The sequence below is a fragment of the Octodon degus genome, unplaced genomic scaffold (assembly GCF_000260255.1).
Source record: "Octodon degus isolate 3935 unplaced genomic scaffold, OctDeg1.0 scaffold00238, whole genome shotgun sequence".
In the NCBI taxonomy this organism is placed as follows: domain Eukaryota; kingdom Metazoa; phylum Chordata; class Mammalia; order Rodentia; family Octodontidae; genus Octodon; species Octodon degus.
The window spans coordinates 1,102,967-1,115,899 of NW_004524814.1; the positions used below are offsets into that span (position 1 = coordinate 1,102,967).

At 37.7% G+C, this 12,933-nt stretch overlaps 1 protein-coding gene and 1 pseudogene across 2 annotated transcripts in view; one reads left to right on the top strand and one right to left on the bottom strand.

Annotated features, from left to right (window-relative positions):
• The window catches only part of LOC101571834, a 969-nt pseudogene extending 418 nt beyond the window's left edge, over positions 1-551 (bottom strand).
• The window catches only part of Scamp1 (secretory carrier membrane protein 1), a 155,047-nt gene that overhangs the window by 64,479 nt on the left and 77,635 nt on the right, over positions 1-12,933 (top strand). For both annotated transcript variants that reach the window (XM_004645733.3, XM_004645734.2), the window contains 2 exons: positions 11,376-11,474; positions 12,678-12,786. In XM_004645733.3, coding sequence (XP_004645790.1) covers positions 11,376-11,474; positions 12,678-12,786 — 208 coding nt within the window. The remainder of the gene's footprint in view (positions 1-11,375; positions 11,475-12,677; positions 12,787-12,933) is intronic.

Sequence of the window (12,933 nt, forward strand, 5' to 3'; positions counted from 1 at the left end):
CATGTGGTGCTGGGGGATCGAACCGCGGTCCCTGATGCCTTGCCAAGCTTGTTCTAAGTAGGTGCTTTAGACCACTGAGCCATCTCTCCAGCCCTCAAAGGCTTCTTGATATGCTTGTTGTGACTGATCCACAATCCTTTCTTGTCATCACCAGCAGCAACCTCAGCCAAGTAACAGTAGTAATCTCCCTTCATTTTCAAATAAGACTTTGCTCTTTGCTTGTGAAGCATGGGGATCAAGAACTTTTACAGAAGAGGCAGTACATCATTGGAGATATCCCTTAGCTCAGTCTCAGTTTTCTCCCTGTATTCTCGAGCCATCTGTTGTTTTTTCTCAGTACCTTCTGTCTTTTGCTCAATACTTGGGACAACCCTCCAAGATGATCTGTGGGCTCCTATAACATTTTTATAAGCAATGGAGAGAAGGTTCCTCTCCTCATTAGGCAATTCAGCACCTTGCTCAGTTAGAGACTTCGTGTAGGCTGCCATGTCATTGTATCGCTCAGCCTGCTCAGCCAGTTTGGCCTTATGCACCAGCTAATTTTTATCCATGCTGGATGTTCTTTGTCCTGGGTGGGTGGCAGTGGATGGATGGGTGCAATGGTCTCTAGATGGTGGCGGCGAGGCTGAGACTCTCTTTTGCATCATTCTTTTTTTTTCATCAAGTACTTTTTTTGGTAATTTTATTTTATTTATTTTTTCCCATAATTTTACTGAGAAACAAATAGCAGTGAGACAGTTTCAAACCAAATTGGTAGGACAGTTTCAATAATTAACACATTGCATACATTCTTCCTAGTGGTTAATTGCTGTACAAGATACGGACATGATATCCTGTTTACACACACTATTAGAACAAATCCCTTTATTCATTAAGAGAATGTAACTATATATCTATCCTAACCATTTTGAATACACAGATACAAAATAGTCATTCATTTGTATCCCCTTTTTTGTTAAGTTCCATTATTTGAATATTATAGGTGTGTTAACTCAGCAAAATATTCTAAAAGAATCCAATTGAGAAACAAATAGCAATGAGACAGTTTCAAAACCAATCAGTAGGACAGTTTCAATAATAAATACATTGCACATTGTTGTCTCAGTGGTTATTCATTGTACAAGATGCAGACATGACATTCTGTCCACAAACACTGTTAGAACTAATCTTAATCATTGAATTAAAAGAATGTAGCTGTATATCTATCCTAACTATTTTGAATACACAGATACAAAATGCTCATTTGTGTCCCCTTTTTTGTTTAGTTTTGTCAGATATTCCATTGTCATTTAAGTATGGTAGATGCATGAATTCAGCAAAATAGTCCAATATAGTCCAGTAGTCCATAATAGCAGTGGGTCATCTGCAGGACTGGCAATGTCAGAAGTTGTTGACCTGAGCCCTTTATAGCCCAGTATATCAACATGGCTTCACCCCTTATACTTCGTTTTTATACCTTTGTGCTGGATGGTTAAGACCAAGATAAAACAAGACCTATATAACGAGAAGCCTAGCTTCTGTATCTGATAAGGTCAGTCAAGTCCCCTCAGGATTTATCCTGAAAACCTGTACCGCACTTTGTAGATCCTTTGTCAGTGTCACCCAAGTGGATGAGTCACGGCCATTGCTTGATCAGTTTGCATCATTCTTAATCACAAAAATTGCCCTGTAGGTTTGTTTGTTTGTTTGTTTTGATGTTTTTGTCTGCCTTAGGTCTTAAAGTGATACCAGTGTCATAAAATGTGTTTAGAAATCTTTTCTGGATGAGTTCAAGAAATTGGTTATTGATTTTTTTTTTTTTTTTTCCTGTGAATGTATTGTAGAATTCAGCTGTGAAGCCATCTGGTCCTGGGCTGCTTTCTGGAGAGGCTTTTGGTTATTTCTTCAGTCTGTTCTTTGTCTGTCAGATTCTGTTTCTTCCTGACTGAATCTTGGTAAGTTGTGTTTTTCCAGGAAGATCAGTTTCCTCTAGGTTGTCCAATTTGTTGAAACGTAATTGTTCATAATAGTGACTTACTGAGACATCTGTTTCTATATTTTAATTTTTTATTTTATTTTTGTGAATTCTTTTTCTTAGACTAGCTAATGAATTATTAATTTTTCTTATTTCCTTAGTTTAATTGATGATTTCTGTAGTTTTTCTGTTGGGGTTTTGATTTAGTTCTGATTTTTAATATTTTCTTTAATCTGTTATTTTAGACTTACTTCTTTTTTTATTCCTTCGAGTATAATGTTTATATGTTGTGTTTCTGTTGTCCTTTTTCTCCACATATACTTAAATTTCCCTTTTGATTCATCTCTGACCCATTAATTGTTCAGGAAAATATTGTTTAATTTCTACACATTTGTGAACCGTCCAAGATTTTTCTTGTATTGATTTTCAGTTTCTTACCATTGTGGTCTAAAATGATGTCACATATGATTTTAGTGTTTCTAAATTTGGTAAGATTTGTTTTGTACCTGAAGAATAGTCCATGTACACTGGACAAAAACATGTATCCTGCCGCTTGCTATTGGATAGAAAGCTCTATGTGTATTTGTAAAGTGTGTATAGTCAGAAGTATAATTCAAGTCCAGTACTTTCTTACTCATTTTCTGTCTTTTTTATTTATTCATTGTTATAAATGGGCTAACATAGACCCCTACTTTTTTTCCTTTTTTCATTTTAATGAGAAAAAAGGTAAAATAGCAGTGAAATAGTTTTAGAACAGCTGAGTAGGACAGTTACAATAATGAATACATTGCATATTGTTTTCTTTGTAGTAGTTACTCAGAGGACAAGATGCAGACATATTTTGTGTAAACAATATTAGTGCAAACCTTTCTTCTCATTGAGCTAAGAAATAGTAGCTGTATACCCATCCTAACTATCTTGTATATACATATTTTTTCATAGCAAAATGGTCTTTTATTTCTGTCCCCTTTTTTGTTTTGTTTTGTCAGAGATGGGTATTCCATTGCTGTTAGAGAAGCTGTCTTTGGAGAAGTCTATAAAGGACCTTTTCATACTTGATGCCAGTCCAAAGATTGTAGGTACTTGAATTCAGCAAAATAACCCAATATAGTCCATAAAAGTAGTGAGTTATCAGCAGATCTGGCAGTTGTCCAAAGTTGTTGACTTGAGCCTTTTACAGCTCAGCATATTAATACGGCATTACTTTGTATACCTCGTAGTTACAATTTTCTGTTGGATGTTTAAGACCAAGTTAAAGCAAGACTTACATAACTAAAAATGTAACTTTTGCTATCAAATAAGGTCAGTAAAATCTCCTCAGGATTTACCCTGGAACAATGTATAGCACTTTGTGAATCTTTTGTCAGTGTCAGCCAACTAGATGAGTCATGGCCCTTACTTGACCAATTTGCTTTCTGTGAAAGCCCGAGAGAGTTTTTTCTCTCTAGGCGACTCTCCTTAGGCACACTATACATCATCAATTACTTTCCTCTGTAGCCCCATAGTCTCCTTGATCAGAAAATTTGGGACACCACTGAGTCACACTATGTCACAGCACACATTCTCGTATGTCATGAGTCCTCACTGACTGCAGGGTTAGAACCAACATATTGGCTATCTTTTTAGCCCATCTGTCTAATTTTTGTTGATCCCTACTTTTAATTCTGCTATTTGTTTTTTCATGTGCATTTATATTTGCTTTATGTATTTGGGTGCTCCAATGTTGCGTGCATATGTATTAGCAGTGTTTGTTTCTTGATAGATTGATCCTTTTGTCATTAAATAATGATGCTTTATCTCTTGTGACAGGGTTATTGAGGTCTGTTTTTATCAGATAAAAGTATAGCCATTCCTATACCATTTTTATTGAATATTTTCGGTCCTTTCACTTTCAGCCTGCTTATGCCCTGAAAGTTTAAGTGAGTCTATTATAAGCATCTTATAAGTGGATTTTTATGTCTTAAAAAGAAATTTATTCAGCCACTCTTTCTCTCGATTGGAGAATTTAATCCACAAGGTAAAGACTACTGTTGTCATCTTTGCTGTTTGCATTCTGGATGTTTTGTAGTGCCTTTGTTCCTTTTCTCCTTCCTTGTCCACCTCTGTGATTTGATAATATTTTGTTCTGCTAGCCATGTCCCAGCATGTTGAGCCAGGTATGTCTGCTCCTGCACCTGTCCTCATGAAGCCTGAGTTACTGTCTCACTGTATTGAGCCATGCTTTGTTTTGTATTCTAAGTACTAATGTATTCTAAGGGATAATGGAGACAAGTTGTTTTCTTCCCTTCTCTATGTAATCATTCTGGGTTTCTGTGCTTCTTTGCTATTCTTCAGATTTCATTTTACCACTGAGCTATATTCTCAGCCCCATACGTAGGTAGGTGTTTTAAGTTTCTGTTTGGATAATTCCAACAGTCCTGGTCTGATAATTCTAATATCTCTCCTTTGTCGGGTCTGATATTTCTTCAGAACATATCCATGTTTTTTCAGATTGTCTTTTGCCTTGTAAGTTTTTCCTTATAGATAGACATGATGGACCAGGCAAAAAGGATTTGCCATAAAGAGACCTTAGTTATGTGGTGGTCAGGCATTAGAAAGTGTCCCATCATGTAGTTCAGCATCAGTCCTTCATTCAGCCTGTGCTTCAAGTTTTTGTGTTTTTTTCTTCTCCTTTATGTGGGATGAGGTGGCTAGAGCAGTGTGGATTTGGACATATTTCTCCTCCCTCAGCTCAAACCTAATGGGTTTGATTAAACTCCAGCAGGCTAAGAATTTAAGCTTTTTTTCTCTGTGGATAATCTTTATTAAGACTAGGGCCAGCCAAATAGCTCAGAAGATTAAAGTGCCTGCAAACAAGCTCAGGGGCCAGGGGTTCTATCCCCGAGCCTACTGTGCCAGCCCTGCCCCCGGGGTGTGCTGAGATGGCAATTGAGACTGGGCGTGGTGGTGTGTGCCTGTAATCCCAGCTCTTGGGAGGCTGTACACAGGTGGAACACTACAAGTCCGATCTAGTAGTGAGACTCTGAACACCTTGTAGACCCTTTCATAAAATTAAAAAAAAAAAAAGACTAGAGAGCTTTACTATGCTTCCAAGTGGTTTCCTTCCCCTCCCTCAGCCAGAAGTCCATGGAGATTTTCTGTGGTATTTATACTGTGAGGACTTGATCAAATTGCTGATGAAAGCAACCCAAAAGTTTGTGTGTGGTGGGTCTTTTGGAACTGGGTCTTCTTTGAGTTTTTAACTGTGAGAGTTGTCTACATTGAGCCTCTAACAGTTCATGAATTTTGGTTCAGATTTTCCTGCCTCCCATCCGTTCCCGCTGTAGTTTGCACAGTTTTACTCTGGTAATCCTTGACTGTTTTGCCAAAACTGAGGCAGTGATTTGCCTTTTGTCTTTACCTCTTTTAAGGTACCCAAGAAGAGTTGCTGATTTGTCAGTTTATCCTCTTACTCATTGTTAGAATGAACCTGTGTATAGAATTGGAAATTGAAAGTTCTCTTTACTAGCTTTTAATTTTTTCAGAGTAAAATCAGGAATCCTTAAAATAGCCTGTAATCTAGCCTCTGCTTTGTTCTTCATCTCCTCATACTTGTCCCTGGCAGATTGCTGTCCAGCACACTGGTCTTCCTCATACTGTAAGCCAGACATTCTCCTGGCTTTGTACGTACTGTTTGTTTGTTCTGCTTGAGATGCAAGATTGGCTTCTTCATATCCCTGGAGTCCATGCTCAGATATTCCTTAACTCATCTTTGCGAAATTATCCCCGGTCATCTTGTACTGATGACCATGCACCCTGGTATAGTTTTTTTCTGTTGCCTTCTAAGTGTTCTGTATTTATTATGCACATTGATTATCTTTTGCTAGTGGAATATATCTCTAAGAGAATACAGGTGTGTGCCTGTTTTATTTCTATATCTTAAATCTCTGTGTGTGACCCACTGTCCTTATCGATGAACGTTCAGTGAGGGTAGGAATGAATGTGGTTAGTCACACAGAACTATCCTTCTGCACTGTTTTCTGCTTGAAATTTTAGTGTATTCCTTCTTTTCTCCTGTTATACACCTCCCTCAAGTAAATGTTCTAACCCTTTAGGATTAGGGTTTCTGATGCTGGAGACTCAAGAACACACATTTAAACATTAAATGTGTTAAAGATCCTGAGCACGCTTAGGATCAAGAGTGGGAAAAAGCAGGAAGTGCTCTTGAATATGAAAGAAGTTAGACTGTGGGAAAAAAATCCTGTTTATGTATGGATACATTTGTTTATGCGTGACAAAGATAACTTGTTGAGCTTTGAAGGGACCTTGAATATTCACTTTTCTTTCTTTTTGACAGTATTGGAGCTTGAACCCAGGACATTTGGAGGTACATCTTCAAGCCCTTTTAAATTTTTAAAATTTGAGACATGGTCTCCCTTTTTTATTGAGTTATTCATGCTTTACTCAAACTTGTGATCCTTCTGCGTTAGCCTCCCAAGTACTCGATTGTAGGTGTACGCCATCATGGCCAGCTTGCTTTCTGTATACTCTAGGTTCTATAAAGCCATACTACAGCAAGGTAATTTATATGAAAATATGAAATAATTAAAGCCTCTGTACTGCCCCAGAGGTGTTGTAAAATGTATTATCTTCCTAATTTGAGATCTCATGCACCATGGAAAGGGTATGTAGTTTTGCTCTTTCAGACATTGTTTTTGATCCTTCGTTTAGAGTCAGCTTTCTTACTCTCTTTTTGTCCTCTCCTAGCTTTGTTTTGTATTTGCATCTCTGCCCCATATGCATTTGGCAGTATATACTTAGGAGTTTCCCGGGTGTTGCCAGAGTAGTAGGGTTTTGGGGTGCTACAGTCTCCTGGAGGTAGCTTCTAGGTTCTTTGTGTCCTGAGCAAAGAGTTGGTCAAGGCAAGCATAACCAGTAGCAAGGCTTTATTAAAGATAGGAAAAGAAACAGGCTGTGGTGTGAGTTTGGGCCAAGCAAAAGTAGGGAAAGAAGCACAGCCTACAGCCTAAGGGTGACCTCCCTGACCATCCTTTTCCTATCACTCAGGCCTCTGGAAAACCTGTGTGCAGGGCTTTGAGAGCTGTTTTCTGATTTTTTAAAAATTACCCATTCATTCATTTAGTCATTCATTTATTTGGTACAGGGTCTCACTACACAGCTCAGACCCATAGTGATCCTCCTGTCCACCAAGCCTGGTCTTGGTGGCTGGCTTGGCGTGCCAGGGGCAGGGATGGCATGGCAGGTGGTACTGGGGATCTTGGCCTAGGCAGGTGCTTAGGTTGCTGAGCTAGCTTCATGGCCCCATTAGGTTATTTGGGCTTACTCTTTCTAATATGAACATTGATTGTGATAGCCTTCCCCCTTAGGAGAGCTTTTATTGTGTCACATAGGTTCTGGTGAGGTTGTACTGGTATCATTTCATTCTAGGAATTGTTTTACTTTTTACTTGGGTTCTTCTGTTCCTAGGTGGGCACAGCAGTACTGGGGATTGAGCCCAGCTCCTTGTGCTTGCGAGGCCAGCGCTTAGACTGCTGACCTATCTCTGTAGCCCTGTTCTCTAATCTTGTCACTCCTCTGTTCCCAGTTGCTTTCAGCATACCCTGCCTTCCCATTTCATTAGCATAGTTCCAGGTTTGTAGAGAGCTTATCTTACACAAGTATATCCAGTTCTGCTGCAGTGTCCTCTTTTCCCCTTTGTGTCAGTTAGCTTCCCTTTGATATCTTGAGTTTTGGTGAGTTCAAATTGAAGATGGTATCCTGTAAGGTATCCAGGGACACACAAAACTCTTCCTTATTGTGTCTCACATTTTCTCTTGGGGGGGGGGCATTTTTAAAGTAGAAATTCTCTTAGTGAAGGTTTATTGGTAGTAATTCTTTTAACACTTGTTCTTTTCTTTCACCTGCTTCTGTAGGGGTGGGAAGGTGTAATTCTTTTCCTTATGCATTATTGTGGTCATAACTGACACTCTTGAAACAAAAGTAAATTACAAGAGAAAAGTGTGTCATCATTTTTATCAGGTTTTGTGTGACACAGGAGCTTACAGAGATGAAGACCCAAGACCCAGGGGGAAAAACACTTTTCTGCCCATATTTGGTAAAGCATGGCCACCTGGTAGCTGTGCTTGCACCAGGGGTGTGGTCTAATCAGAGATCCAGGAAGGCTGTCACTCACATTCTCTTTGGTGTCCCTGTGAGTTTTCTTTCCTCCTGCCTGGCTCTGGGACAGTACCCCTCTGTGTGGAGAAGGGAAAAAGTAACTTCTGTGGGTTTATGGCTTGATTTTGAGGAGAAAGAATTAAGAGACAGGAGGGTACGAGGTCAGAAAGGCCTTCTCTTCCTTCTTTCATCTCTCTCTCTCTCCCTTCTCTCCTTTCCCCTCTCTCCTCTCCCCTCTTTTCTGTCTAAGCTCTCCCCTCTCCCCTTTCTGCTCTCCCCTCCTTTCTCGTCACCTGTCTCCCCTCTTCCCTCCTTTTCCCTCCCCCCTCCCCAGAGGATTGAATCCAGGGCTTTTCTCTTTGGAGACCAACACTACCTAAGCTAGATCACCACCCTCAACTTGTGGTTGGATCATAATTAACCATTTCAGTGTTGTTGGGCTTTGGATTATTTCTAACACTGCTTTGATAAATAAAGCTTAGTTAGCATTCTTAACATACATGTATTTGTAAATATCTTAGATTATTTACTTGAGATATTTATAAAAGTTGTTATTCATGGGATATGAATGTTTAGTGACTACTTCTGCATAATGCCAAATTGTACTGTAGGACAGTCATAGATGCTAGTTTGTATACCTATCAGTGTGTGAAAATATACATTTTATGAAAGTTTTTCCAGATTATGGTGGTAATACTGTAATAATGATAATTTTAAAGGAATTAGGTAAAATTTGCATTTCTTTGAGGTTTCTTTTTATGTTCATTTTCATTTTGTGTTTATTCAGACTTTTAAAACGTCATTTTTCAATTGCATGTTTATTTCTTTCTTTCTTTTCTTTTTTTTTTTTTGGTTTGTTTTCTTTTTATTTTTTTAAGACAGTGTCTCATTAGGCTAGTCTAGAACTTGTAGCAATCTTACTGCCTCAGTCTTCCAAGTGCTGGGATTATAGATATGCATTGCCATATCTAGCTGTTTTTTATTCTTATATGTTTGGTGTATTATTATTTTGATTTTGACTTCTATTTTTGTTTAATTCTTTACATCATCAACTATCTAAGTTTTTACCTTTTAATTATGACTTCTCTCCTCTCATCTCTTTTGAGTTGTATAGTTTAGTTTTACTTACGATCAGAGTCATCAGTCATCTGTAGTCTGTACAGTTTAACTATCTTCTGGAATCTTGGTGGGTTTTTTTTGTTTGTTTGTTTTTTTCTTTTTACATTTGGCATTTTGCTACTTGGAATTTATTCTGTTGAGATTCAGTAGTTTTTTTTCTCTCTCAAATTTAAATAATTGCTTCAGCCCCTTTTGTTAATAGTCCCTTCTGTTCTATTTAGACCAGAGCTTTAATTTTCATGTAGAGCATCACTGTGGTTATATTGTAATTTCAAATTGTGGTATTATCAGAGTCTAGTTTTCTGTTTCATAGTTTAAAAGTGATATGTTTTTGTATTTTTTGATTATCAATGAAGTGAGGTAGGATGTGTTTTCATATGTTTTTTAGTTATTACTGTATTCACTTCTCTCTATTGTTCATTGAGATTTTCTAGTAGTTTTTTTCTCGTTTTTCTAGAGATTTTCTAGTGGTTTGTATTTGTAAGATTTATATATTCTGGGTAGCAGTTTTATATTAAAGGCACTAATTTTCCCCAATTTATAATTTGACTTTTTATTATTAGATTGCAAATTACTTAAATTTGTCAGTCTTTACTTTTATGGTCTGTGTGTTTCCTGATCTTGTAATGCAATGAATTACTGAGCATGTACTGTGTTCTAGGCATTGTTTTAGACACTTGGGATACATCTAAACAAAACACAAAATATCCAGAGGTAACATTCAAGAAGTTCTTTATGTTTACAAAAATAGTCACCTTCTTTTTACCCTAAAATTATTTAAGCTTTACTGTTAGTTCATTAGTTTGTCTTAATTTAGTTTTGCATATGGTATGAAGTGAGAAATTTAGTTTAGGCTTTTTTTTTAGATTTTTTTTTTTTAAAGGTGATTATCTAGTTATCCCAGCACCATAAAAACAGTATTTGTCTGCTATTTTGTACTACCACTTTGGTGTATGATTTGTGTGTTTTTGTGGGCTTGTATCTATTTTGTTTGTTGGTATATTTTTCTGTTCTGTATCATACTCCTAAATAAATGGCTTTATAGTAAGTCTTGATATTGTAGGTCCAGTCTTATTTTTCTTCAGAAGAGTTTGACCTATTTATTAGTCTTTATTTTTCCTTATGAATTTTAGAATCAGCTGTATTCCGATTATATCTTTAGTCATGCTTGATTTCCTTTTCAAAGCTGTTATTAGCTGTGATAGGGTAAAATCCTGCTATCTTTGTGTGCTTTCCAATAGTTCTGTCTGTTGAATTTGATACTGTGTGTACATCTGCCGCCTTGGCTTCCTCTTTCCTCCCTTTGTAGCTTTCTCCCTTGCCCTGCCCTGCTCTCCCCTCTTTCCTCTCATGGCCCTGCCTTTTCATCTTCCCATCCTTGTGTCTTCTTTTCCTTACAATCTTTCTAGAGAACACTTGAAAAATAGGATTAAAAAGCAGTGTAAGTATGTTGGGGGAGACAGATAATAGAGAAATGTAGCACTAGGTGGAAGTCCTGATAATCATTTTCTGTGACCTTCTAGATGTTTTTCTGAGTATGTATTAGTGTTTATTTAAAAAGATCATCTGCATGCTCTTCTGTTGCTTGTTTTGTTTCCTTTAGTATTTAGAAATCACTTTTTGATAGTTGCAACACATATGCTGCATGTATATATGGTGATTTAACCAGTTTCCTGTTGCTGGACTTGTAGATATCTACCTCTTGCCCTCAAGCTCCTTTTGAGTAATGCTGACCTTCTTTAACAAAGTAGAGGTTTTGTAGTTTTATTTAGCTTCTTTTCTTTTTTAAAAATTTTATTGCATTTGGCTTATTTTCTGTTTCCTTATACCAAGAGATCACCCATATACTTTTCAGGGCACTGGCACAGAGATGATATCTTGCACTGTGGTGCAGGCTGGCTTTGGACTCTGGGCTCTGGTAGTTTTCCTCAGCCTCCTGAGTAGTGGGGCTGTAGGTCCATACCACTGTGCCTTGCTGCTGGCTTGGTGTGATTTTTTTTGGTTTGATACTCCCTGTATTTCACTGGAGAAGGCAGGGGAGAAAAAGAGGCTGATCTGGATTTTGCTTTTTATTAGTATTGTAACTTCTGAGAGAAGTTAAATTGGACTGTATACATATAATTTTTCCTTTTCCTAATCTTCCTAGCCTCCACCAGGCAGTGTGAAAATGCCTAATGTACCTAATACACAGCCAGCAATAATGAAACCAACAGAGGAACATCCAGCTTATACACAGATTGCAAAGGTTAGTTCACATTCACTGTTTAAATTTGTATTGGAATTACAGTATTAATAACAATATTGTGTTCAGAGACCACTATAATTGTATCATTACATTCCTTATTTTAAAATTTTAACTTACTTTAAGTCTAGATTAGCACTGTTTTCATTCTGTAAGTGCTCACACCTCTTTGTCAGTTTGTACATTTGTGTTATTCCATTATTAGGAATCACTGAATTCATTTTTCTTCTTGAATTCAATTTGTATAGTTAAATTTTTAGTGTACAATATTGCTTGATAACAGAATGGCAGATATTCTAGGGAAAGAGTTACCAGGGACACGTAGTGATACTAGGAGGAAGTAGATGACAGAAATCTAAGAAATACAGAGGTCAGTAAGTTATCTGGTATCATGAATGGACAGATGAAGTTAGGGACCAGAATTTCTTAACCATATTCTTCTTCCACCACAACATCCTAGGACATTTAAGACATTATAAAATAGTCTTGCATTGCTGGGAGGCTACTATGTTATTTTAACCCAGTTTATCAAAACAACTCCCTCAGTTGCTATTTTTTTCTCTCCTTTTCCTCACCTGTTCTCTTTGCTTCTGTCCTTAATCTTACTTAGGCATAGAGGCCCTGGGAGATAGCTCAGTAGAATAAGCGCTTGCCTGGCAAACACAGGGTCCTGAGTTCAATCCCCAGTACTGCAAAACAGAACAAAAAACCAAAAAACTTAGGCACAGAAGTCATGTTAGTTTTTCAATTTCCAGATGACTTCTGGCTCTCGCTGCTCATACTGAGAGGGGTTCTGTGCCCACAGAGCCAAATCCATGTGACATATTCTGAAACAGTAATCATCCGTTCTAAAATTTAGAATCAATTTGATTTCTTTTTTTTTCCAGTATTTTAGGGAAGGGTCCACAGAGTGTTCAGGGTCTTACTACTAGATCAGACTCATAGTGATTCTCCTGTTTACAGCCTCCCAAGTGCTGGGATTACAGGCGTGAGCCACCACGCCCAGTCTCAATTGCAGTGTCAGTGTGCCCCAGGGGTGGGGCTAGCACAGAAGGGGCGGGGATCGAATCCTAATCCACTGAGCTATTTGGCTGGTGCTTTGAATTTGATTTCTATCATAGAGAATGAAGTAGGAGGTAGTGTATAAATGTTAGAGTATTTTACATTTCTGACAAGCTATTCATATACTGATAACTTCTGTTTAAGGAACATGCCCTGGCTCAAGCTGAACTTCTTAAGCGGCAAGAAGAACTAGAAAGAAAAGCTGCAGAATTAGATCGTCGAGAACGAGAAATGCAAAACCTCAGTCAACATGGTAGTATCCAAAGAAATTTGAAACAGAAGTATCTATTCTAGCTATAGGTCATTTTGTATGTGGATAACTCCTTAGCTTGTTTTTGTATTCTAGCATGGAGATCAGACAACGCATATGGCCTGTGTGATACTCTAGAGCTCTCTGATT